Raw genomic sequence first — 26,595 nt, 5'->3', positions numbered from 1 at the left:
TGAGCATCAAACTCTACAACAGAACTCTACGAAATCTGTTTGACACGTGGAAACTGAAGCACAGAAAAGCATCTTCTAATAGTAGCAAAGCTGGCCACAGAGCTTGGCAGTCTTGCTCTGGAATCTCACCTTGTAGCCAGCTGTGCCCTCTTTTTTTCAGATAAAATAAAATGAGACATGCAGAAAGGTTTCAGGGGGTAAGGAAGCTTCCCGTTTTTCCATGCCAGGAAGTTCAGGCTGCATTTAAACTCTTACCAGCAAGAGAGTGAAAATGGATCTACTCAAATTCAGCCAAACGAATTTGAGCTGAACTGTAAAAGTGTGACTTAATTCTTTAGAGACCAAGAAATAGATGTCACTGGTATATTTAGGCCTTTTAGAAGAATGGTCTAATAACTAAAATCATCTTACCTATTTCTGTATAGATAACCTAGAATTTGTTCATTTTACCCTGCCAGGCTAAAGCAGACTTCAACCTGGACACAAGAGCAGCCTGTAGTAACAGTACAGGGAATCTTTGCCATAATTGAATTCTTAATCTTCCTCCCACTTTGCAAGAGCTCAGTTCACTGCCTTTCTCTGTCATGTTTCCAGTGTCAGCATCCCTTGTTGTTTAGTGTTTGAGGCGGATGCATCTATGTACCTGAGCATCCTTCCCAGTCTCTCAGCTTGGTATTTTAGCTGCCTTCTATTTGGTTTGCCACTTTCTGCAGGTCACTTCAACCTGTTGTAAGCTTTCAAGTGGGTGAGATGTATAAATTCCATGTTTCTCAAGTGCTTATCCTGTGCCTCATTCCCCCTTCAGAGGGCTGCTGAATCCCAGAGCACTTGCATGCCCTTACCTCAGCCCTTGTGTAAAATGGTGGTAATCCTGGTAATCCTTCTGTTACTGAAGGATGGTTCTTCGTACTGGCCTGATGGAGTAGCCCAACCACTCCTTAATGTTTGCACCTCTCTCCTTTGAGAGCAGGTACTTGTCCATAGGGTAATACTTGATCTAAAAATGCTAACAGATCTGTGTACATAGTATTATATCAAATAATCAGATGAGATATACCTGACTGTTTCTCTATAGTTTGTGTCCACGTATAGAATTTGAGGGACTCAGGGGCTAAGACATGTCTCTTGGGTATTGTACTGTATATTAATAACGGAAGTTAAATTCAGTGAGCAGGAAAATCAGATGAGAATAGTACATGATTTAAAAAGGGAGAAAAAACCCCTCAGTATTCCTACCTTATGTACAAAAGCCAGCATCACCCACCATGTAATTGCTGCTCAATATCATGTGTGTTTAAGGTTCAGCTAATGCTTCAAGGAACAGTGTTTTCTTCATTTTGGAACACAAAGTAATCAGTGAGATTCAGCAAAGTAAAAATCACTTTAACTGAGGGCGGGGGGGTGGGGGGGGAATGATGCTCATAGCTGTTAAAAGTCCTGGTTGGTGGTAGTGGGTTTTGAACGCATGAGAAAATGTAAGAAGCTAATTTTTTAATGTGCAAACTGCCAGAACACATTAGCTGAAAGGAGCACAGCCAGCTAAGCCTTGCTGTTTGGTTTACTTGACGCCAACAGCCACTTTAAGCAGGACAAGACTTTCTGTGGGGAGAAGGGGAATTCTCTCCGCTTGACAGTATTATGTATCGTACTTGGGGGAGGAAAAGGGATGCCTGTCACCCAGCAACAGAGGAAGGAGGGAAAAAAAATTAATTAAAAAGGAAACAGAAAATGCAGTTGTAACACCGTGAAAATTGGCAGGGGGAGTAAGGGAGCAGGTAGAGCACCCGAAACTACTCAATTTTTTAAAATTGACTGGGTTTCAAGTTGACAGCATCCCTTTAAACTTCAATTTTCCTAGATCTCAGTCATGCAACGCAAGATCTTCCCGTCCCATCTGCTGCACTTGCTTAGCTGCTCTCTGCAATCCATTTTTCTAGTGGGCTGCTCTGGCTTTGAAAGTCCCAGGCTCTAAGGCAGTCATTTGATTATTTTCTTCCCTTTTTTTTTTTTTTATCCCTTTCCTTCCCCCAAGTGTCTGCAGTTTTGCTACAACTGCAACCTACTTCTTGGACACTCAGGTCAAACATCAGCCTTTAAGCACCCAACAGTTGATTGACGCGATTTTAATAGCATTTTAGAATACAGTTGTTAAGTCAGGGGCAGTGAGATTTTTCTAAAGGAAAAAGGGAGCACGGGTCTCAATGGCTCTAAACAGCTCCTGTCTCCGCGTGTCGTCTCTTACGCTCGGCGGTGAAACGCATTATCGAGTAGTGCCCGGAAAGTGGCTAACTGCGTTTGACACACGCCAACTCCCTGCCTCCACACTGGATAATTGCATTGTCAACTGTTCAGCAAAGTGGCAGGTGACACTGCAGCCGGATTGATTGTCCTAGTATGGAGGCTCCCAAGACTGTCAGCCACCCAATCGATAGAGTTTACACAAGACACCGTGACTGCAGCTGTAACTAATTTCAGTTTGAACCTCGCAAGATGTGGCTGTCCCTGTTTCCTGGCCTCTCTTCTTCTTTGCTTGCATCTTCTCCCTGGATGAGGAAGTTGCTTTCCCGATGAAAGCCCGGCTTTATTTCTTGTTTTGGAGCTGGAAGTGAAGAAATCAATGGTGTGTTTTGTGGTTTCAGAGTTGAGGGCATTACAGCACATGGCTAACTAGCAGCTCCAGTTTTGCAATCAATAGGCTGATCAATTGATTAAATTAGCACTGATTTTTTCCTTCTTCTTTCCAGCCTAGAAAAGAATTAGTTTGGGGAGCAGAACATACGGGCTTGGCCTGTGAAATTTAGCCCTTGGTTTTTCCAGTCCTTGGCTGCTTTTCTCCAACAAATACAATCTCTCTGCTCATCATTATTTAACGTAAACTGCATCGAGCCCTGCTGCTGGCAGGGGCCTGGTGTAAGCCAGGGTGTTGCTTTCAGCTGCTCACCAGCCTTGCTGCTTCATGCTCGGCTGCCTTAGAATCCGAGCTCTGCTGTGCTGCTTTATTATTGGCAAAGTTGCGACATTCCTGTGATCCCTGTCAGTGGTGCTTATTGATCCGGTGATGTGAATCTGCTTAGTGATTCAAGATTACTTTAATTCTCCCTCTTCCTTTTTTTGTTTGTTTCCACCCTCTCCCCAGGGGAACAAAAGCTTTCAGATCCACCTTTCCCTGACAGTGGAATACAAACCGTAGCTGCAAAGACCATGGCTGTTGCTGCTGCTTTTGTCCTTCAGCTCTGGGTTTTGAAGAGCAGCCTTCGAGATAGACATGAGACTGTTCTCACCTTAGTGCATCATGCTGGCATGAGGCTCTTGGAGGCAACTGTGTGTGAATGGTCACACCAGGTTGGACCTTTTGGTCGGAGGGTGTTTTCCCCTCTGCAGCCACGATCTGTTCCTGATGAGTTTCAGAGAAACATAAAGAAATATCTAGAATACTCCTAAGTGCTGTGAGAGGTAGGGAAGCCTCTTCCCCAAGCCTTGCAGCAGCTGGCTCTCATCCTGTAGAGCGGAGCTTGCCTGCCCTTTGTTCAGCACACTGCTGTGAAATGATGTTAATGGTCATAAAATTATATGGCCCTTTCTTTAAAGGCAGCTGTTCTTCTGATCTGTTAGCAAAGATCACCATGGCCGAGATGCTGGTAAGCAGTCAGGTCTCTGGCAGCCCATTTGTGCCTCTGTGGGAGCTAATAGATGGCATCAGATGGATGCATCTGCTATTTCAGGTGTATGCTGTAACAGCACAGTTGGGTGTCAGCTTTCCAGGTAAATCACTGTTTTGCTTGAAATGGATCTGGCTCCAGAGAAATGAAACCCTCATCCTGCAAGCAGCTTTTTATGGCCTCTCAACATCATTTTTTCCTGCAACAGGCTGACAAAGTCACCAGAAGAACTGTCCTGTCACCGTTTGTGCTAGGAAACAAAAATGGGGCAACAATTTCACTTGCTAAAAATATAGGTGGCAAAGTGTTACTTATCTCCAGGTGACTGCTGTTCAGGATGGCCTCTTCTCTGCCTTCCCCCTGATTTCAGGAATCTAATGGCTCTCTCTTCCCAAACGCCCTTTAAAATAAACCAGTACCCTTGCCATCTTGTCCTCTTAGCACTAGTTTGGGATACTTCAGCAGCTGATGAAATAAACCCAGTTTAGAGCCAATCTCAGGAAGCGTGTGTGAGGCCCGGGCCGTGTGTCTGCATAAACTACTTTTATTGCCTTCATTGGTTTTACTCTCCAAGAAGCCAACGAGTGACATTTCGTTAAGAAAATAGAGTGAACGTGCTGGAAAGGGAGGTTGTGCAGAAGGGGGTTACTGCAAGGAGTGTAATTAGCAAAGGCTACGGTTCTGGAGATTTATGGGAGGCTTTTTTCTCCTTTCCTGAACACGTGTAAATTACCTGTGAGCAGAATGAATGCCTCTTCCCTGCCAAAACAGGCCCCAGTAGAGTTGCAAGCCCCTAAGATGGATTTGGATTTAGATCCACTTCCAGAATTTTTGTGTAAATTCTGTATCTCTAGAATATTTCTGATACAGATTTGACACCTCCATTGTCCTTGGGGGCTAAACAGGAGAAACAGATGAGTTATATCATTATAGAGATGGGTTTGATCCTCTGCATGAACACCTCCTAGTAGCTACATTGATAATGGTGGTGCAGGCAACAGTACTAATGTCTTAATTTTGTTCCTTTGTCTTACTGTCCTGGTTTTGGTCAGGATGGAGTTAACTTCATTTGTAGCAGCGGATGGAATGCTGTGTTTGGGTGTTAAAATGAAAGCAGTGCTGGTAACACCCTGATGGTTTTAGTTGCTGTCAGACAGTCAAGGACTTTCTGAGCACTTCATATCTCTGTATTTATGAGAAAGGAAGGGGACAAAGCCAGGACAGGTGACCCAACTGACCAAAGAGAGTATTCCATGCCAATGATGTCCTGCCCAGGATATAAAGGGGGGCTGATGGGAGGAGGAGCTGGGGCAGCTCCAGGAAGCGCAGTTTTTGGGGGACAGTTGGGTTCCAGGCAGGCTCTGGGTGGCACGGCCTGAGCTGTGGGTTCGGTGAGAAACTGCATTGTGTATCAACAGCTTCATGTATTTTTTGCTCTAAAGTCCTGTTAGCATTGTTCTATTTTATCTTTCTGTTATCTTAGTAAACTATCCTTATCCCAACTCATGGGCCTTTTGGTTTCTTGGTTTCGGGGTTATTTGCCCCTTCCTTTTCCCTTCCCTTGCTTCTCACCCCCCCCCCCCCCTTCCCTCTTCCCCTTCTCTTTTCCTTTAAGGAGCAGACAGCTGTGTGGATCTCGGCTCCCAGCTGGGGCAAAACCACGACACTTACTTGGAGTGATGATTAAATACATACAGAACAGTTGGCCCCTAAAGCTGACTGATGTGCCCAGATAGGAGTTGAGGAGCAGAGGTGGGTCCTACCAGGTCTGTGTTTTGCTGGCTGTGCTGATGAAGTTTGGCTGCGGTCATTTGGGTCTGGTTGTCTTACCTTCCTACTTCCCAGCCTGCCAGTCTCTGTGTGAGCTCATGCCTGTGCAGGAGCCAGCAGTGCTGCCAACACCTGAAGCAGCATATGTTGTCACTTTAACCATCTGCCACAGAACATGATGCAGAAAAGGAGGGACTTGAATGTGGGGCCCTTTTACCTGCTTATATGTCATGTTAATGACTCCTGATCTTAGCTTGAGCCACCACTGGTTCAAGAGATGTTGAGATGACTGGTCATTAGGAGGTTGCACAAAGGAAGTGAGATTGGAGAAGCAGTGCAGAGATCAGAGAATGCTTAGGCATAGGGTTGCCTTAGGAGAAAGCAAAGTGCTTTTGAAACCTAAGGGAAGAAGAAGAAAAAGATTCCTGATGAGATTTATCTCCAGTTGTTATTAATATGCACATGGAAGAAAGCAGGAAGTCTCTTCCAGTCTCCTTCAAGCTCAGCTGACTCCTGTAGCCTTGCCAGTACCTGCAGCCTGGTGTCAAGGAAGAAACACATGAGGTTTTTTCTGCTTCCCAGACCTCTGCATCCCTCTTTTAGAAACACTGTTGTTTGTGTAGAGTACCTAAATTTTTCAGAAACCACCTTGAATTGGTGCTCAGGCAGGCAGCTCCGAGGCCAGCCCAAGCCAAGCTGTGTACACAGTACTGGAGGGTGGCGGGCGCTCTAGGTAAGTGATCTTGATAGGTACATTCTGATTGATGGGGGAGTTTGTCTCCCAAACTGTCACAGGGTTTATAGAGGTGCCACTCAATACTGGGGCTGGAATTGCTTGTCAGAGCACCTGGCTACAAGAGCAATGGGGATTGGAGACAGAGCTGTAACTTTGTTTTTTCTCTGCTTAATGGCCCCAGCGTCTGACCTGCCTGCTCACTCCTGTTTGTCTGGACCTTACGGAGGCAGCTGGGATTAAGACTGTCAGAGGATTGTGCTGCTTTAACATGGGGAGGCTAATTGTATCAGGGCTGGCAGCGTATGACAGGCTGTTGCCTCCTTTGTCAAATGCACAATGAGAGCAAAAAATTCCTCAACAAGGAAAGGGAAATACGTAAAAGTTTGGGACTTGTTTTTTTTTTCACCTGGAAGTAGTGTTTTCAAATTCACATGAGGAATTGTGTTCTTCAGGCCTTTGGCAACTCTCCTTGTAAGTCACAGCTGCTCCTGTGAATAACAGCCTCTGGATCGAGTCTCCTGTGAATTCTTAGGTCAAACTCACAACTTAACATTCAGTTGTTGGATTTCACTTTATTAACACATTGGGATAAAGTTCTGGTCCCAAGCATTGACCTCTGGATAGTGGCACTGGCTTTAGAGGTCCACTCTAGGCAGCCTTGCTGATAGCCATGAATTACTGCGTGACCTTCAAAAGCCACACCTTGCTGGAGGAACGCTTCCCTCTTCCCAGTGCATGCTACTGAATTGCAAATCACCTGAGTGTAGTGGTAGGGGGTCTTCTGGAAGCCCCAGTTCTCCCCTAGCTGGTCCTGAACAATGCCCTTGCAAAGGCTGTTTTATCCTGCTTGACACCTGTGCTCCGTTTCACATTTTCCTTGCTCCTGGGTAGCAGTGTGTGCCGCAGGCAGGAGCTGGAAGTTGTGATCCCTCTTTACACTTGGGCTGAGTTAGCAAGAAGCAGGTGTGATTCTATCAGGCCTTCCTTGCATTTAGTGGTCCTCTTAATCCATTTATAACCGTACTTGTCCAGAAATCTGGTTTGAATGAGCCTGAGATGAATGAATAATGTCAAGCAGTTCAGACGTCAAATATTTGAACAGCTGCGTGGGTGTTTTCACTGGCTTTGTGCATGGAAGCAACCCCAGGAAGTTAGACAAGGAGGGTCAGGTCGAAATTGTGGCACCAAACCCCAGCCTGCCGGAACTGGCCTCAAAACCCAACCATGCCACAGATGAAGGGGTGTTAGGATGCCAGTGGCAGGACGTTTTCTGCACAGGTGATGCCAGACCAAGCTTTGCATCCTGTTCTTTTGGAGTTCTCTTTCACACAGCAGCAGTACTGGGATGTACAGACCTTTTGATTCACTTTGGAAATTTATTTTCTGGGTGGTTTTGTTTTCTTTTTTTAAAGCATTCTGAAGTCCTAAAAGTGAATGGCACAGCTTATATTCAGGGTCTTTCCTGGGTGCAGGGAGGTTGCTTTGTTCAGCGTACAGTTTCTGAATCAGACCTTTTACGGTGTTGCAATGGGCTGCACTTGGTCATGTTCAAAAAAAAAAAAAAATGAAGTCCACATTTGGTGAAAATGTGAGAGTTGGATCACCTTATTGCAGCCTCCTTTAGGCCCTGGGCTGGGAGTTCTTGTTTGATCAGAAAATAAAATTTGTCTTTCTCCTGTCCCTCATCTTAACCTGTGAACCCTCTCTGCTGTGCTCCCCTCCGATTGAAATGCTGTATCAGAACATCCCAGTGTGTGCCCATCCTAGCCTGTAGTGTCCCAACTCCTTCTCTGTACCCTCCCTTCTGTTGGGAGTGCAGTGTGCCTATTACAGAGCTAGATTCAGCAGAAGGTCTGTGGAGTATTTTCCTTGCAGCCTTAGAAGGGATTTTCTTAAGTACAAAGGTTTTGAGAGCAAGGACACCAGGATTCTGAAGTCAAGGTGCCTTAATATTTGTAAATTGTATTGCAGTAAGCAGATCTTCTTTTCTTAAGCTCTAACCATAAACCACTGCTTGGCTTGAGTCACTTGGAAACAAAATTGATGGAAGGGTGCATGTTTGCTGTGTGCTTGGCATCCTTGCAGAGAGGGACACAGAGAACTGACCCACTTATGTTCAGCCTTTTGGACACCTTTCCACCCCTCCCAAAGCAGTTGTTCCATGCATTCTTTGTCTGGCTAACATTCAGATCACCTCTGGGACCGGCCAAGTCACAGCTCCAGCTTTGCATGATTTGTGTTTCCCACAGCTACAAGAAAAATGAAGACCTGTGTGTCCAAAGTTTATGGCCTTGGAGAAGTGATGGGCTAAAGTGATGCCAGGTGCAGGGGATGGTGTTACTGCAGGTTAAATGCCATACCTGTAAATTACCACCCCATTGCCCACTGTGACTTCTAAGGCAGCTTTGAAAAACTATCCAGCTTCTTTGACAGGTCTCTCTTACTCCTCTAAATCGTCTCCCAAACATAGTGATCAACTGAAGGTTTCAAGATTTACTAGCCAAGCCATTGCAGCAAGAGAAGGCAGCTCGTGACATGTTGGCTGGCAGCAGGCAGCCAGTATGTGAAACACTGTATATAAGGGGGCCTTCTGCTTGAAGGGGGATGCCCCAGTGACCACAGAGCTGACCTATGAGCATGCATGGCTCCTGCACCCACCATCTGGTGGGTGCTGCATTGTTGCTGCTAGTGTTGTTACCTCTGCTGAAAATCAAGGCTGGCAATTACTTGGAAGTAAAAGGTAGTTTATGCTTCTAGGGAAAGGTTAGTCTTAAAATCATTGTCATGCTATGGTTGTCACTCGTTAAGGACCTTCTTTATATTCAGGGAAGAGAAATATCAAATCCATATAAACAAATTTTATTGGGGGCCTAATGAATCAGTGAGAGCATCCGTTCCTAGAGAGCGACAGTAAAAGCTGTGTCCACGGTGTCCTTGGAAAGGAGACCTTTGCCTTGCCCTGCTCTCTGCACAGATGCAGGCTATTAGAAATACAGCTTGCTCTTCTGGGCTGGGAAAGTGCAAGTTTGCTGCTGACAGCACAAGCTTGTGTGAGTGTGCTGGTGAGAGCCCAGTGGTATGAAGAGACTTGGACAACTGTAGCCCTGAAAGCTACCCTAATGCTTGGGAATGTCCTTGTTCTTTAGATGTGCACTGTATATTCAGTGCTTCAACATTCATTTTAACCTGTCTTCTGCACCTAGAACCACACTTTGCAGTGCAGAAATGTACTGCTTTGGGGACATTTGTGCAAAGCCAAGGCTCCTTCTACCTTACCCTGTCAGTGTTTTCCAGTGGACTGTACTCCCTAAGCTAGCCATGGACTGAGGTCACTAGCCATCTGGAAGTGCCAGGTCCTCGAGCCTCTAGCAGGTACCCTCTGTCTGAGCCAGCTGTCCAGTGCTGCTGTCTGGACAGCAGGATGCTAAATGAAACAACCTGCTGGAAGCAGCTGGAGTGAGCCACTTTCCATCTGTGTAGCTTATGTCTCTGTCCTGGTTTTGGTCAGGATGGAGTTAACTTCATTTGTAGCAGCGGATGGAATGCTGTGTTTGGGTGTTAAAATGAAAGCCGTGCTGGTAACACCCTGATGTTTTTAGTTGCTGTCAGACAGTCAAGGACTTTCTCAGCTCTTCGTATTTCTCTATTCATGAGAAAGGAGGGGCGAAGCCAGGACAGGTGACCCAAACTGGTCAAAGAGGGTTTTCCATACCAATTCCATCCTGCCCAGGATATCGGGGGGCTGATGGGAGGAGGAGCTGCGGCGGCTCCAGGACGCGTGGTTTTTGGGGGACGGTTGGGTTCCGGGACGGCTCTGGGTGGCACGGCCTGAGCTGTGGGTTCGGTGACAAACTGCACTGTGTATCAACAGCTTCATGTATTTTTGCTTTAAAGTCCTGTTAGCATTGTTCTATTTTATCTTTCTGTAAACTGTCCTTATCCCAACCCACAGGCCTCTTAGTTTCTTGTTTTGGGGGTTATTTGCCCCTTCCCTTGCCTCTCACCCCCCCCACCCTTCCCTCTCCCCCTGCTCTTTTCCTTTAAGGAGCAGGCAGCTGCGTGGATCTCGGCTCCCAGCCGGGGTTAAACCACGACAGTCTCCAAACAGCTCAGGTCTGCTGCAGAATTGAATGCAAACAAGAATCTTGCACCACCCTAGAATTCCTGAGATCTTTGCTTAATTTCTAATGTTGTGGGAGAGATCGTGTCTGGCGTTAGGTCACATGCTTTCCATAGGTTCCATTAAAAGACCTTGGGCAAATACCATGTGAAGGTTCATCTTCATAGATGTCTGCATGCAGGTTCAACTGAAAGAAGCCTGGTTACAATCAGCAATGACAGAGTCATCAAAATGCTTGAGAACATGATGATGTAAGGCTGTTGATGTCTGTGCAGTCAGATCTTTCCCTAGAAAGGGGTTTGCTTTTCTTAAACATTTTCTATTGTAAAAATCTAAGCCATGATAAATGTATTAAATATCTATATATATTTGTATTCTAGCCTCTGCCTGCTTTCTGCACCTGAAGTAAGGACTAATTCAGAATGGCCTTGTGGCCCCTTACCTGCTGGTGGTGTAGTTTTTGTGTTAACTGCTTCTGTGAAAAATCAGTCGTCTTTATTTTACTTGATTTTTTTTCTGCCTTTGAGAGAGACACTTCCACTGCCTTCATCTTTCAAATCCTGTGGAGACCAAAAGTTCAAGAATGTTTAATTTTCAGTGTTGAGGGTCGTTTTAGAGCATAAGATCCAGCATCCATTTCTGAGTGTTTCCTGTGCGGTCTTTGGAAAATTGTCCTTGTGCAGTCTTCAGAGATGGAACCTGTTGTGAGGCTGTTAAAAGTAAAGGACAGCCTACAGACTGGTGCTGTCACCATCCTTAGGAGGTCTCCTCCACTTCTTCTCCCATTCCAATACTCACCCACGTGTGTTATTTTCTTCCAGGTTCTGGGTTTATCATGTGCAGCGGCAAGGAGAACCCAGACAGTGACGCTGACCTGGATGTGGATGGGGACGACACACTTGAATACGGGAAACCACAGTATCGTTTTTGAAAGGCTCTTACTGAGAGGGAAGCTGCAGTTTCATCTTCAGCTGGCTTTCATACAGCGCTGCCCTGGGTAGTGGTGGGTAACCTGTGTGCAGCCCTACTGGAAATGCTACCTCCTTCCCCAGTTATTTGAACTAGGAGGGATTCACAGTTGCTGCCTTTGAGATCTCCTGTTGATGCAGGGCTGTTTCAGCCCTGGTTGGTGAAGCCTGTAGGAGACATTGCAGGAGATCAGCATTAGTGTTTCTCTATTCTGATTCATAATCAGTGTCTTGTCTCCATCCAGGTTTCTTCCACATGGCTAGCTTTTCCTGCTTCGTGGGTGGAGTTGAGTTTGTTTTCTAGAAGACACCCCTTCCTTTTCAGGAGGGTTCTGCAGTAGACATGTCGAGCACTATTCACCTGCCACTCTGAGGGGCTGAATTTTTTCCTTTCATTAGTTTGTGGGCAGAGCTATCAGTAAGGGCAGGTTTTGGGAACTTCTGGGAGCCAGAAGGAATTCCCAGAAGAGTATTAGGCAGACATTGACGTAGCTGTGATGAGGGGGGGTGTACAGCTGTAGAATTGGGTTTTGAAATGAAATCTGTACCAGCCTTTAGGCCTGAAGTCCCAACCCTTAGATGGTTAAAGATCTCTCTAGCTCAAACAGGAGTAGTGGAATTGTGCCAGTTAGCCTTGCAGATGTTGAGGAATTGGTTTTCCCCTTCTAAGAGGCTGAAATGTCACACTGCTGTCAAAAGACTTTTCTGTTTCTTTCCACCTAAACAAAGACTTCAACCCAGTATTTAAAAGCAGCACCTCTGTGGATACCAGCCTCTCTTCTTTTGAGGTGTTCCTAGTTGGCAACAAATTTGTTCTGCATCCCAGATAGTGTCCCACCCATCTCAAAAGCTTTTCTACTCTGCAACAAGGCTGCATGTTCCTTAACCCCTTGTGCTCAGGTACACAGAGGCAGACGTTATCCCTTGCACTGGGGAAGAGCCAGGTGAAGCCAAAGAGAGGGAGGCGCTCCGAGGTGCTGTTTTAAAGTAAGTACTGTGCCTTTCTAATGTGTTTTCATTGTTCTTGGGGAATCCTAATTTATGGAAAATAGCTGTTCAGTGAAGTGCAAGGCTTCACAACAAAAGACTTTGAAAGAAGCATAGTGTGGCAGGTGGGTCTCCACCTCTGCCTGTGCAGCCTCATAAAGCCTCCCTGCGCAGTCTCCCTCCCTGAACCACTTCTGGGCAGAAGGTGAATTCTGGTGATGGGAAAACTGGGCTGAACTAAGATCTTATACTTTATGCATCATCTTGCTTCACAATGAACATGGCCCCTTAGTAGAAGTATAATGCAATACCATCCAAATCTTCTTCAGCACAGTAGGACTCTGGCACCTGGGGTGTGATTTCATTGCACCCCGTTACATGTTGTGGGGTATGCAAACTGATCCTGCCTTTGACTCAGGGGCTGAGGCAGGATGTGTGCTCTGCCCACATACAGGCTGTGGAGAATGTAGGCAGCCAGTGTTCGGGGCACTTGGGGAAGCATTTCAGGCAAATAAAATGAGTCTTAACAGGGAGGTAGGATTGCTTTCTAAGCCCTCTGCCCTGCATAAAACAGGGCTTAAATTACCCCTCTATCTCTTTCACTGAGTGATCCTGTGAGGTCAAGGTTGAAGTGATTGATAGAGCAGTGAAATGAAGTTTTCTTACTGCTTAGCCTGTCACAAGCACTAGTTCAAAATTAGGTTCCACTCCATAGAAAAGTGGCATTTGGCACACTGGATCCAAACCATTGGTCCGTTCAGTACTCTGCTAAATGTGCTAGTCCAAAGGCAGGGCCTCAAAGATGCTTGAGCTCCTTCACAGCCAGGAGAGTGGTATTGTAGCAGGAGGATATCAGGGTATTCCTGATCAGTGGCAGTGGTGCTTGAGGTGAGATGATTGTGGACCTGAGGCCAGGAGACCCAGTCCCTTTGTGTGGCTTGTGCCTAACGCACTGTTGTGCTGTTTGAGCAAGGAGGACCCTGCAGGTCTCCCTGGATTTGCTTTGCCCATCTCTAAAACGGAAGAGATCTGTAGAAATGCAGTAGGGTAGCTGATGCCCTGAAGCATGATTCTACGTTGTCTTTTGAGTGCAACTGTCTTAGCTCATAAAACTGAAATGTTATGCAGTGTGCAGCCTGCTCCTGAGATCCCTCTCCCTTACAGTCTCTGTTACTGGACTGTAAGAGAATGGACAGGGTTAGGAGTTGTCTGTACCTCAATGCTGGGGTTCTTCACTTGAGAAGATGGAAATGATGGAGCTTGTGAAGCGGTAAAGTTGTTCCTAGAGGTAAAAGTTACTGCAGCACAGAGGATTTCAGTTCATGAGTAAGGTTTTCATCTTTGATACTCTGTATTCAGAAATGAGCCATGCAGAGGTCATAGGTGTTGTTTGGATCCCAGGCTTTCAGTCAGCATCACAACCCCTGTGTGACGCAGCAGAGGTCACAGCTGGAACTGCAGGTTGGGAGGATGCTGGGGGAAAGTGGCATAGCACCCATCCCACCTCCTGGCCAGCCACTCATGTTTTGACACCTCAACTGATGGATGGAAGTATTAAGGGAGAAGTGCTGGGTGGAGAGGGTGGCTTGTCCTGAGCAGGAAAACTTCCCATCTTCATCCTCTATCATTTTGCCCTTTTCTCTTTCAGTGGGGGCACACCCAGTACCCGAATAACACCGGAGTTTTCTAAATGGGCCAGCGACGGTGAGTGTGGAACGTGTAAATTATGTGTGGAAATTGTAAATTGACCTTACTAATGTTTATAGATATCATAAATGTGGGATACAAGGGGAATTGGCCAGACCCTTTTCAGTGGTCAGTGGAGACAGGACAAGGGGCAATGGCTGCAAGTTGGAGCACAGGATGTTCCGCACCAACATGTGGAAGAACTTTTACACAGTGAGGGTCACAGAGCACTGGAATAGGCTGCCCAGGGAGGTGGTGGAGTCTCCTTCTCTGGAGACATTCAAGACCCATCTGGATGCCTACCTGTGCAATAAAAGCTAGGGAGCCTGCTTTGGCTGGGTGGTTGGACCCCATGATCTCTCAAGGTCCTTTCCAACCCCTATGATTCTGTGATTCTATGAAATTGTTAATTTGTACACTGCAGGTGGGCCAACAGATACTCCATACCTTCTGACTGCCAGCAATTAGGCAGGTGGTAGTTACAAATGCTCTTGCACGGTACCAGCAGATACGTGTGCACATACAATCACACTGTCTTTTTGAAACTTTACAGCTTAACTAAACTGGTCAGGGCTGTCAGGAAATATCCCAAAAATGCAGTCTTAACTGGTGTGGTGATAAGAGATATGGGTTGGATTGACTTCCTGTCGTGTCACTAAAACCACTGTGTCACAGAGGGAGCCATCAGAGGTGGTGGCATTCAGCTGCTGGGGGTTTAAACTATGCAGGCATCTGTTCCTTGGGGTTTCTTGAATTGCTTTCTTATCAGCTTCCCTTCTTTCAAAGGCCATGCTAGAGGCTTGTATCATGTCTCCTGTGTAGGTCTTGCGATTGCTGGCCTCTGTGTGGCAAGAAAAGCTTGCAGCTCTGCTGCCTGCACCTTTAGGGTAGGAACTGTAGGATCTGTCCTACTTCATGACCTGTAGTTGAAACTCCAAAGCAAAAGAGTTAATGTGAAAATGTACCTTTGCATGCATTGTTTAAAAGCTCATAGCATTTGGGGGGGGGGGGGGGGGGTGTTAAACCCATTTGACTGCTGGGTTTTTTTATTTAATGCCAGCAGCACTGGAAGTGTAAGCAGCAAGCTAGTGGAGATATGAGAATAATAAAACCTGGCGCTTTCCAGCTGTAGATGCCAAATCCATTTCCAGAGCTGGGCAGTGCTGCTCCAGCTCCCTTAGGAAGGGAACTGAAGCTCAGCGACCTGAAGAGACTTGTCCCAATGATTTTGTTCCCTGTTCTGTTACTGTAATGCTTTGGGCGTTTGATTCCCAGCCTTGAAAGTACCTACAAGACGTAACTGTTTGCCACTGGGAGGGGGGTTGGGAACCAGTTTTGCCAAGGGCATGATGGTTAAATTGAGAACATAGGATATCTATCGCTGGCATTTTCTTCTGTGGGATAGGCAGTCACATTTATTTTCTGTGATGTAGGAGCACTTGCTTGTAGGTGTGTGTTCAGCCTCAGTAACTGCAGCCATGGAGGCAATGAGGAAGCAGGCCTGATGGCACTTGCTGTGAGCTGTTTTCTTCATACCTTTTACCTGTAGGTGCTGAACTTACAGCTCAGGGGCCGGCCCTAGGACACCTGGTTCATCTCCAACTGGTATCTCACATCCCCTTCAGTGCTGGAAGGAGCTGTGGGACTGCTGGTAGAGGAGAGCTCTGAGCAGACTGTTCTGTCATACTAGTTACCTGGCATTTATTTTCTCCCTGTGTCTTAGGGGGTCTTCTAAAAAGGGAGAAGCTGAGATGTGTTCTGTCTGGGTGGATTTGCTCCAGACTTCCGAATTACACTTTGGTGTGGCGGTGGCAGCAAACCTTTCTGAGTTAAATCCTGGCTTAAACAGCTTGTACATCTGCAAGGGTCAGTCAGTATGAAGTGGGGAGGGGGTGAGGGTTGTGTCTTCAGCCCCAAATCATAGAAACGCTGTCCAGAGAGAGGGCCTCCTTGCCAGACAGGGACATCTAGCATTGGTCTCCTCTCCCTGAGAATCAGCATGAAAATGACTCATCAGGGCCCTCTGCTTCTGAAGCTGTACCTCTCTTAGAGTATTACAGTGCAACGATTGAATGTTTTCTTACTAATTTGTCTGCTCTTCTCTCAGCAGAAATGCCCTCAACGAGTAATGGTGAAAGCAGTAAACAGGAGACCATGCAGAAGACCTGTAAGAACAGTGACATTGAAAAGTGAGTGCAAAGTGGACAGCTTTCATTTTTCTTGTTTTAAGGAACCATAGCATCCCATTTGGTGCTCCCAGAAGCAGTGCTAGTCTCAGGATAGGCATCTTTGAAGCTTTTACTGCTGAGAAGGGAAGCTGTGCTTTGCTACCCAGTAACAAGGAATTGAGTGCAGCTTCCAGAGGGCTTCTCCACTGCAGATTGCTTTCTTTTAAAATATGTAACTAGAAGTGTCTGTGCTATCAATGCTGGGGTTTCAGATGTGTTGTGTGGTGCATAACAGCCTAGACTAGAACTGGGACTTTGGACAGGAGGTGAAGATTCAAACTTCCTTTAACCTGGCAAAAGCAATTGACTTGTCAAGCTGTGCTTTGACTTTTTTGATTTCTCTGCAAGACTTCTGCAATCAGTGTACCATGGGGTCCTGCTTTTACTGGAGAAGTTGCCTTATTGCATCTTGGTTTTCAGGGCAGTCCTTAACGTGGCTTCCATTCTGTTTTCTCCATGGTAACTGTATGTCCTACCCTCCATCTCTTCAGCAAAAGGGAATCTCAGTATCCCCATAATTTGACAGAAGCCTCACTGGGAGAATTTCTTGTCCCTTAACATCCAGATTTCACCTTTGTATGGTTGCTAACAGAAGTGATGTCTGAATTCCTGAGGTTTTTACCTGCAGCACTTCAAATTGACTCAGAGTTTAAGTCCCAGTGTTTGAATATCCTGTAGTGCAGGGGCTCCTGGACATCTCCTTTCCTGTCCCTTTCTGCTCACTGGATATCCTGCAGCCTAGTTTAGGATATAAATAAATGGTTTTATCTGCAATGTGCATTTGAGTAACAACCTCTCTCCTCAGCCTCCTTCCACATGTTACTAGGGTGGCTTACTGCTCAGGCAGATTTGACAGTGCAACCTTAACACTAAGTCTGTGGGTGCTCTTTGCTTCTGTCATGGGCTGTGTTCATGGGAGTGGGGCAGTGTTTTGATTATTGCTTTATGACGTAAATTGTTGCCCCAAGATCAAGTGAGAGACAGAGCAGCCTAAATGAGGTGGAAGCAATGAAATGTAATTGTGGGTTTTAAACAGATGGCATTTACATTTTGGGAATGAGGTCCATTGATAATTTGGGATGTGCGACAGAACCGTGTGGTAGACTTAACCTGATCTTACAGAAAAGGGTATTTTTGGTCTAGTTTGGTCTCCCCCTGCTCTGGTGGTGGCTTGAGAGGTTGTGTCCCTGGAACTCTTTGAGATCTGTGACAGTTCAGACACCCTGACAGAGCAAAGTGTTCACATTCAGGGGATAACTGAGGAGACTCCCTGCTGCAGAGGAGACTTTAACACCGCTTTGCTGTCTCTGCACTTTCTTCTTTACAAAGCTTTTTATGAGCCTGTCCCAAACATGGGCTGTCTGTTGGTCAGTGCTTCTCTGTGAGCACACTTTGGCCAAGGACCACTGAGTTTGGGAGCTCTCAGGTCAGCACAGAAGCATCTTTGTGCTTAGAGTGAGCCAGCCATTGCATGCAGAGACTCGAGGATGCACATACCCCTTCTGCCCCAGTCTGTCAGGCTCTGTCTCAGCCACTGCTTGGCTTCCCTTTGGGCCTCCTGCCTGTCAGCCCAGCAGGCCTCCACCCTCCCAGATCCACTCCTATTGAAAATCTTTAAACTGCAGGAGCTGAAAGGATTTGACATTTTCCAGAACACTTGAGCTCAAGTGATAAAATTGACATAGCTTTAATAATCTGATCAAAGAGGCTTTAGCTGGCACCTTTTGAAGGATCCCAGAATCCTTTCCAAACAACACTCGTGCTCACGCCGCTGTGAAGCGGGGGGGAGCGTGTGTGCATGCATATGTATGCCTGCACACCTTGCTCCGCAATAACCTTGCCCCACTGAAGCATCAGTTCTGCAAAAGGCACAAAAAGTCAGCAAAAATCCAGTAGAAATTACAGGAAGAGCCTGAAGTGTCTTGCAGAGTCTTTCCAATAGTGTGGGTTTGGGGTTTTTTTTAAGTATCAGGGAGAGCTTTTTATTTAAGGTGCTTTATTTCACCGAGGTTTAGAAAGCAAGATGGTGCTTCAGGTGGAGAAATCCTAGCTGCTTTTTTTTTTTATTCCCTCTCTTTCTTTCCTTTGAGATTCGTGAGTGATAAATAGTTTCTGTCCTGCCATTTAAGGAGTCTGAATGCTCTGTGTGCTTGTCTGTGTAGAGGGGTTCTGTTAAATTAATTGATAACAGGGATCAGAGCTAGAAGCCTACAGAAAAGGAGGGGGAAGGGTTTCATACTGTCTGGCTGCTTCCCACTCTAGTGCTGAGCCATGATATATGGCAACCCAGCCCAACAGGCTAAATTGATTCATCTCTAGTTCCTGTTTCTTAATCTGGAGCTAAATTGGTTTCATTTTTCTTGTTTTGGGTGGCGCTTACAGGAAGTTTTTGGCAGCATCACTTTACTCCATTGTTTGTAACTTTAATTTTTGCCTTTAAATCTGAGCGTTATTGATTGGCATGTTAAACCCTGTGTAGCATCTGATTAGCATTTTTAAAAGTGTCCAGAAGCACATGGCTTGCCACCTGTGTCAGCCAGGCTCTCTGTTTAGAGCAGCAGCTAATAGAGTTAGCAGCGATCCGCGTATTGATCCTTCTCTCATAAGAATGACGTTCCTTTCCCCTCCCTTCTTCCAAAAATAAGTCCAGGCAAGGAGAGCTGTGTGGGTTTGTTTGGTTGGGTTTTAATCCATTAATACAGTACAGCAAACCGTCCTCTTCTTGGCATGCAGCTGAAGCTCTTTGCTTGAGCAAGTTAATTTAATCTAAACTTAGGCTTTTGTGGAACATGTAGAACAACAGGTGGGGTTTGGGGTAACTGTGTTTGTTGCCCTCCTCCATGTGCCGTGCCAGGTCATCAATAGCTTGAGCTGGTTGACTTCATCTGGGTTGTGTTGAATGACAGATGGCAGCCACAGGTACTTGGTTCCGCCTCTCCTTGATACTGCTGGGTGTCTCAGCTTTTCCTATCTCACCAACATGAGGTGTGTGGGAGACACCCTGAGGTGGGGTAAAGGAGCGTTGCACCTGCTGAGCTCTGCCCATCTGCAGCCACCAGGAAGAAGCTCAGCCGGTGTGATGCGCCTTTAGCTGGACTCAAGATGCAGCTTTGCTCAGAGAGACCAGCTGGTCCCTAATTTCCCACGCATCCTCCCCGGCCCCTCTGCCAACGTCACACTCTCAGCCAAAGCACCGAGCTATGAAAAGCACCTTCCCAGCAAAAACCCTTCCTCCCTCCTCCCTCCCGAGATGCCGCCTGCGAAGGTCTGGTGCCATTTTGAAACTGAGGTTCCCCGGGGTTAAAAGCCAGCATCTTAATTCAGAGTGCCAATGTTCAATTTTGCTTTCTGCCACCAGACTAGATTGCAGGCCAGCGAGAGAGTCTGGGTTAGTGGCCCACTGGGTCACCTCCCATTTGTTTTCCTCAATTTTGTGTTGTCATAAATTCATTCCAGCCCGTTGTGGTTGATCAGTTTATCTCCGCCGGGGCAGGGAGCGCTCCGAGCATGATATATGGCACAGAGCATTGTAGCCAGCCTCTCCATGAATCACTCCAGCTGTTTGGTGTCAGCCCCAAAGCAAACAGGACCCGGCCGCTGAGCGTTGACTACGATGAGCTCAGTATGGGAAGAGACATGACGTATGAATGTTTATTTAATAATTCTCTAATATTTCCAGCGGAGTGTGGCTGTGCCTTCTGGGGGGGGCCGGGGAGCGAAAGGAGGGGGGGACATTGAAGAGGGAAACTCTAATCTGTTGGGGTGGGTCATAAATCAGGCAGACAACATCATTAATCAGGGATGGGACAGAAGTGGAAGGAGGTGGGACTGGAGCTGCCATCCTCAGTGGGAAGGGGGCTGTGCTCTTTTTTTTTTGTAAAACAAATCTTGTTTCTGATTCCGCTTGGCCCCAGCCGCGCTGGCCGCATAATAGCAAATCCGGACACGCGGCTGTTTAAGTGAGTACGCTACCTCTGCTATAAACCTTGCGCTACGAGCCTGCCAAGCATTAAATCCCTTTATAATTATCTTCTTTATATAACACTTCATGCTTATCATGCTTCATTGGATGAGTCGCTCGTTGGGTTAAAAAGAGGGGTTTAGAGACAAAAAGCAATTGTGTTCATTTTATTTTTCCTGTCTCCTCTTTCCTCCCATCCTCCCCCCCCCTCCCCTCTTTCCGATCCAGCTGTCCAAAAGCATCAGCTCTAGAGGGGCTCTGGTGTGGCTGCACAGGAGGAAGCATCACTTAAAATTAAACAAAGTTTAGGTTGAGGTCCTTGTGCCGAGTGTCAAGTGTGTGGGAGCAGTGGGGGACGTAACAGGGTCTGTCGTGGGGACCCTGCTCCCAGGCAGACGAGTCGAGAGGAGAGCAGAGTGAGTGTGAAGCCAGAGGATTAGCAGAGGCCTGAAAGGGAAGGAGCCACGCTTAAGCTGGTATATCAGAGGGAAGCAGAAGCTGTTGTGAATTCACACCAAAGGATAAGCACTCCCCAGCCCTTCACCATAGTGTCCCACCAATGATAGGCTTTGGTAGGAGAAAAGAACATCGTGTAGAAAAGATAGAATTAAAAAATTAATTTGAGTCATAAATGCCCTGCTAAGAGAGGGCATGATGCTGCAGGTGGGTCCAGTCCTAGATCAGCCATGTAAAGTTGAGACAGGAACCAGGAAGCTGAACTGAACTGTGGGATTGTCAAAGCCAGGCTGAGAAAGTGCTGCCTGTGTCCAGAGTTTTGTCTTTATTAGGTTTTGGTCCTTTCTTCAAGCAGTATGTAATAAGTGCTGATAACGTGTACTGGTGGTGTTCAGCGTTGGAGGGGCACATGGGTGGATGCTCCTTTTCTTTATGAAGTGAGACTTTGGCATTACTTCACCCCCTAGGTTGTGGTGGTGGAGAGCAGGCTGCTGGGCTGCATTTCTTTATTCTGCTCCCTCTTGTTCAATAGAAATTGTATGCCAAGGATGGTCTCAAACATTATTAATGCTGTGCCAACTGAAATTCTATCAGTGCTGGGGTTCATCACAGGCTGGTGGTTAACAAAGCTCTGTGAGACAGGCTGACTGTACAAGCTCAGACCTGGGGGAAAGGTGGCATCTCTGCTGTGTGAGCTGTGTCCAGAGGTTTGGTCTAATTCTCATGCCTTGGGGCAGTTTTCTGTAGATACACATTTGACATCTTCATACAGGAAGAGGCTTTTCTCTCTGTTGAACATGTTTTAGAACTGAAGTGTCTGCAGACCCAAGGTGGCTGCCAGCTTCTGGAGCAGTAGCATCCCTGTCCCGTAACTGGTGAAAACCCCAGGGAGGAATTTTATTCCTATGCTGGAGGCATGGTTTAGGCATCTTGCCCTTCTTGTCTTTTCACCTGCCCCTTCTTTTCTTCTTTTCTTTTCCTTTTTTTCTTAGTTTCAGAAATGCTGTTAACTTTAATTTGTGGAGTTGCTTCCTGGGAGTGAAAAATCGATGGGGGGCTATCGCAGTGTGAAATTCGACTGTCACTATTGAGCTATAGAGTTAGCAAGACGTCTTAGAAGGTAAAAAATAAATCGTGGCCCAGCAAGTGCTCAGCTGTGCTATTTCAAAGGGGATATGAGGCTGATGGTCCGTTAGAGGGTACTTCAGTTAGATGGATGATGATTCCCTGTGAAATATTGGAGTTATTCTATAGGTAAGAGAAACTTTAGCTTATAAAACACAAACAGCTGCCTTCTAGCAGATGAATTCTGCCCTTAGATGTGTGAGCAGCTTGTCAGAGAGAGGACTCGTCCCTAAAATTAGCCTGTTGTGTTTAACAATGTCTCTGATGGAGCATTGTAGATCCTGCTGTGTTCTTTCTGAAAATATTTTGAGGATGTGACTGTTTATCCGCATCCCTTACCTACACTGCAAGAATTAAGAGGCAGGGACTGACTTAAATTACTATTTTTTTTTTAAGGAAATGTTTGTACAGTGCCCAGATGCTCTCAAGAGAAAAGTAACAATTATTTTTACCTAGGCTGCGTTCCCTGTTTGGATGGAAATGTTCCTTTGAAGAGCAGAAAAGGGATCATGTTGTGCCCCATCCACTGCCAGTTTGCTGTTGCCGTCATGCATCTGTTGAAGGGCAGCCCTGGCTGCACAAGCTGTCTGCGTGCTGGCGCTAATGGGGCCACTGCTTTCCTTGGCACTTGCTGGCTATTGTGGCAGGGCTCAGTAAGTGTTTGTCCTGCGCCAGCTGCTGTACGACAACAGGGTGATTGTAATTACGGCTCTTGGTAGTTTATGCGTTTCTTTGCCTATAGTTAGTAAGTATAAATATGAAGTAGAACAAAAAGAAGCCCCAGTTGGTCTTGCTTCTCACTAAACCGTGTCTGGGACGACTGTAGAGTCTGCAATTGTCTCTCTTACACTTGCGTGCACAGTTGCGATGCCGCTGAGGGGAGTGTAACTGCTGCAAGGGGGAGTTTTTAAGCCGCATTCAGTTGGAGCTTGGTAAAGATTTCCCAAAGAATTTAATGACAGAAGAATTCATTATGCTTTCTTACCTCCTCCGCCTCTGGAACACAGAACCCAGCACTGCCTTTGCAGCAGCAGTGTAACGGCCAGTAATGTAATTAACGTAGTTTAATATCCATGTTGATTCTTTGCCCTTGTTTCAGTGTTGATGCTTGCCCTAACTTTACTTGCTCCCCACCACTGCTGGCACTTTATCCTGTTTCTCCATTCACTTCTTTCCTCCTTTTTGACAGTTTCTGTCCCCCAAAAGCTGTTATTTCCTACTTGGTTGTATAAGTGTGTCTGCTTTGCCCTCCAATAGCCAGCTCATGACATCTCCCTCCTCTGTGTTGCTGGTTTCCTCTTGCAGCTCTGGCACTGTGGTTGGTTATGTGACACTAATGTGCTGTGGCCTCCTTTAATAGCCTCATGTTTCTTTTTGAAGGCATGATTACCTTAAATGATGCTAATTCTGATCCTTTCTTTCCTTGTAAAGGAAACAACAACAGTGTAAAACTTCTGGGGCGGCAGCAGCAGTTGTAGGAAGCTGGCTGGAGGATGTGTTATCGCGTTGCCCTTGGGTACCTCCAATCAGTGATCATGAATGGAAGTTCTGGAAAGCATATCACCTCCACGGCAAAGCCCTTAAAAGGCTGCAGATGAGTCCAAGTGCTGCGGTAGTAACGTAGATATTTCCTGTTTATTTCGGCCGTTTGGATGCAGGCCATGGGAGTAGAAGGCATTTCGTTGTGCACAGAGGCTGGCCGCAGGACTCGGCCGTAAGTCCAACCTTCTGATCACCTTTCAGCCCTAGAATTTGCTATTCCTCTTTCACTTCAGGGATATTTTATATTTTTGTGCCCTGATCATCCAACCAAAACTACCAGTAATCCCAGAGCACCTCCAGGCCACGGTAAGCTGATGAGTTACAGCTGCTATAAGTCTTCCAGGAGAAAAATATACCTGCCTAGCTATACGTGGAGCTGAGCCGTAATCCAAACATGTTTACTTGTGGGTGGAAGCAAGTTCCTGTAGGCTGAAACCTCCATCCCGTGTGGCTCTGTAGGGAGAGGAGCCACATTTTCCATTTCTGCTGCCTGCCTTTTGTGGCCCTGGCTCGCATAGACACCGTGATGCGCCTTCACAGGTGTGTTAGGAGTACAGTTAGGGTCACCAGGATGAGGGATACAATTGAAAAGCAACCTGAGATACTAACATGAGACGTGTGGTTATTTCTAACTTAGGAAATTTGCTCAGAGAAGTGCTTTCTAACTCAGCCTGTGCTGCCTCAACAAAACCTTGCTGCAGCAAAACCCTCTCCCGTAGCCTGGCTTTTTTTGCTTTATCGCCAAAGCTGCTCCAGTAAAGCAATGGGATTGCATTTATTTTCTCTTTGGAACGGGGGACATAGTCTCTAAATCGAAATCAGAATGACCCATGCATTCTTTCTCCCAGCTTTCATGTCGAACCATAATTGCTCAAATGGCACATTTAAAATTTTGGCGCAGGCTCAGACATTCACTCGCCGCCTTTTTAAATCAGTCCCAGTGGCCAGCGGGTACCGCGCAGCCCTACAAATGCATCTAAACATGCTGACTCCGAGGCTCCTTCCATTCTGAATGATCAGCGGTGCCATCTGTCTCTGTTTTGATTGGGGCTGGGCACATGTGTCCCAGCGAAACGCCGGCCAAAAAAAAGAAGAGAGAGAGAGAGGGAGAGAGAGAGAAAAAGCCAGTGCCTGAATTTACTTCCCCGCTTCTGTAAAGACATTGTTGGGCTCTGTGTTATGGAGGCGGAGGAGATATGAAAGCATAATGAATTCTTCTGTCGTTAAATTCTTCGGGGAATCTTTGCCCAAGTCCCTACTAAATGCGGCTTAAAACGCCTTCTTGCAGCAGTAAGCTCCCCTCAGTGGTATCGCGACGGTGCATGCAAGTGTAAGAGAAATAATTCCTCTGTCAGGGAAGGAGCGGGGGGGGTGGGAAATAAAAGAGGCAACATTTCTTGGTTTGCATCAAGATGAAATTAGTTCAGAAGCAAACTCTGAATTTGGCAAGCAGATGCCAGTATTAACAAGTTGTGCAAGCAAGTATAAAATAGAGGCGCTCGTGACTGAGAGCACCTCGGCAGCGTGTGTGTGCCCTTGCATGCACCCCGCTCCAAATTCACAACTTAGAACACGGAAATTAGAATGGGGAACATTGAATTATTCATAACTTGGCAACCAGAAGCCAGGGCACTTTGCCAAAATAAACTATTCTCTATAATTACAGGTGAAGCAACATTCTTTAATATCTTACAATACAAAAACATACATTAATCAAGGAAAGAGGGCTTTCTTTTTTTTTTTTTTTCCTAGAGGACAATAAATTAGCATCCTTGCCAATTTCCTCAATACATGTGACAATGTTTTACAGGATTATAAGTCAGCCTTTTTAAAAGAGGTTAGTCTAAAAACAAATAGCCCAAATAAATTAGATTTTTAGCTAAATAAAGGGGAAAGTGGCCCCTAAAACGCTGATGTCTTGCCAAAAGATTTGCTTTTAGCACCAGCGTTCTCACAAACCGAGGGTCTGAATTTCACTTGGTGTGTTTCGACATGGCTCTAACTGCAGACAGCTTTGCTGGGCAGTTTTCTTACTGCTGGGGATCTGGCCCCTTCTGCCATAGCCAGCTCATCCAGTGAAATAAAATCACAGTGCGTCGTGCCAAGCCGGCAGCCCACATGTTCTGGGGTGATTCGCAGTCAGTCTGCCACCAGTGCCAGGCACTGGGTTTCTTTCAGAGACTTTGCATACTGAAAACACTCGAGTTGTGTCTGCTTCCTTTTAAAGCAACCTGTGACTTAAAAATATATCAATTTAAGTGCTTTGTTTGCTAGTAGCAAACCTCTTTTTCAGCTTTATGTTACATTCTCTCACACCAGTAAGTGCAAAAGGCCTTTGTGTCTCTATCTCCTACTAACTTCAGTTATTGCTCACCCACATCAAAACCAACTCCCCATGTTACTAGCTGTAGCATGTGCTGCAGGTGACGCTTGCTGGATGGAAAGAAGGGGGCCGATTCTTTTCACCTGTTTGAAAACCAAAGCAGATCTTGTCCCAGCAAACTCAGAGCTGGTTTTAGTGTTTGAAACTCAGATAGTGAGAGAGCTGTGGTGAAGACAGCATATGAGTGAGAGCCATGAGAGCATCGCTGTGCTCTGCCATTCCGCAGTGCTTACCGGTGTCGCAGGAGCTATGCGCAGCGTGTTACAGTCTAATAAAACATGGTCTCTTCTCTGAAAAAGCTGCCCTCTCACCCAAACATAAATTGGCTGTGAGAGAAGGCTTGCAATTAAATGATTGCACACTGATGTTGGGGTCATATTTTGGATCATTTTATCAGGTCTTAAAGATTTGTGCCCCGCAAAGCGAGGACTGCAGCAGGCTTTTCTCTTCTGCAACGTAGTAGTGAGTGGTTATGATAATTGTCGTCTGCAGCCATGGTTGGATATGGCCAGTAGCAATTTCTCTGCTCCTGGAATCTTACTTTAGCTTGACTCTGCCTTCAAAGAAAGCATCGACCAGCCTGTTTCTAATATTTATGATATGTAAGCTGCTAGCGACCTGACCTCTGGCCCTGGCGCAGGGAAGTAGCATGTATGTTCTGCTGGGATCGGGTTCTCCACCTAGGATGAGGGAAGATAAAGGCTTTGTTTAAAAATAAAGACATCACTCTTGGTTTTGTCAGAGGCACTCTGCGTTTTCCCCTTTGCTGCTCTGTGTTTACAGGCACAGGAAAACAAAAATAAGCGGGTGAGGAAGAGAGAAGGTCAGAATATCAAGTGTCAAAAGTAGCCCATGAAATTTTATTGGTGGTGCATTTAATCAGCGCTAAGCGTTTTTTACAAGGTACATACAAACAGCAGAATTGTAAAAATTTATGGAATGCTGTGTACAGTGTGGCTATTTATGAAGAAAGG

General features: G+C 46.1%; 1 protein-coding gene across 2 annotated transcripts in view; it reads left to right on the top strand.

Annotated features, from left to right (window-relative positions):
- Window positions 1–26,595, top strand: part of RNF220 (ring finger protein 220) — a gene marked incomplete at its 5' end in the record, with an annotated part of 220,868 nt that overhangs the window by 177,560 nt on the left and 16,713 nt on the right. For both annotated transcript variants that reach the window (XM_084266071.1, XM_084266070.1), the window contains 4 exons: window positions 11,107–11,203; window positions 12,154–12,240; window positions 13,889–13,944; window positions 16,037–16,115. In XM_084266071.1, the coding sequence (XP_084122197.1) occupies window positions 11,107–11,203; window positions 12,154–12,240; window positions 13,889–13,944; window positions 16,037–16,115 (319 nt within the window). The remainder of the gene's footprint in view (window positions 1–11,106; window positions 11,204–12,153; window positions 12,241–13,888; window positions 13,945–16,036; window positions 16,116–26,595) is intronic.

The sequence above is a fragment of the Gallinula chloropus genome (genome assembly GCF_964237585.1).
Source record: "Gallinula chloropus genome assembly, chromosome: 6".
Classification (NCBI taxonomy): Eukaryota; Metazoa; Chordata; class Aves; order Gruiformes; family Rallidae; genus Gallinula; species Gallinula chloropus.
The sequence above is the reverse complement of the archived record's forward strand: the minus strand, read 5'-3'. Positions and strand labels throughout refer to the sequence as shown.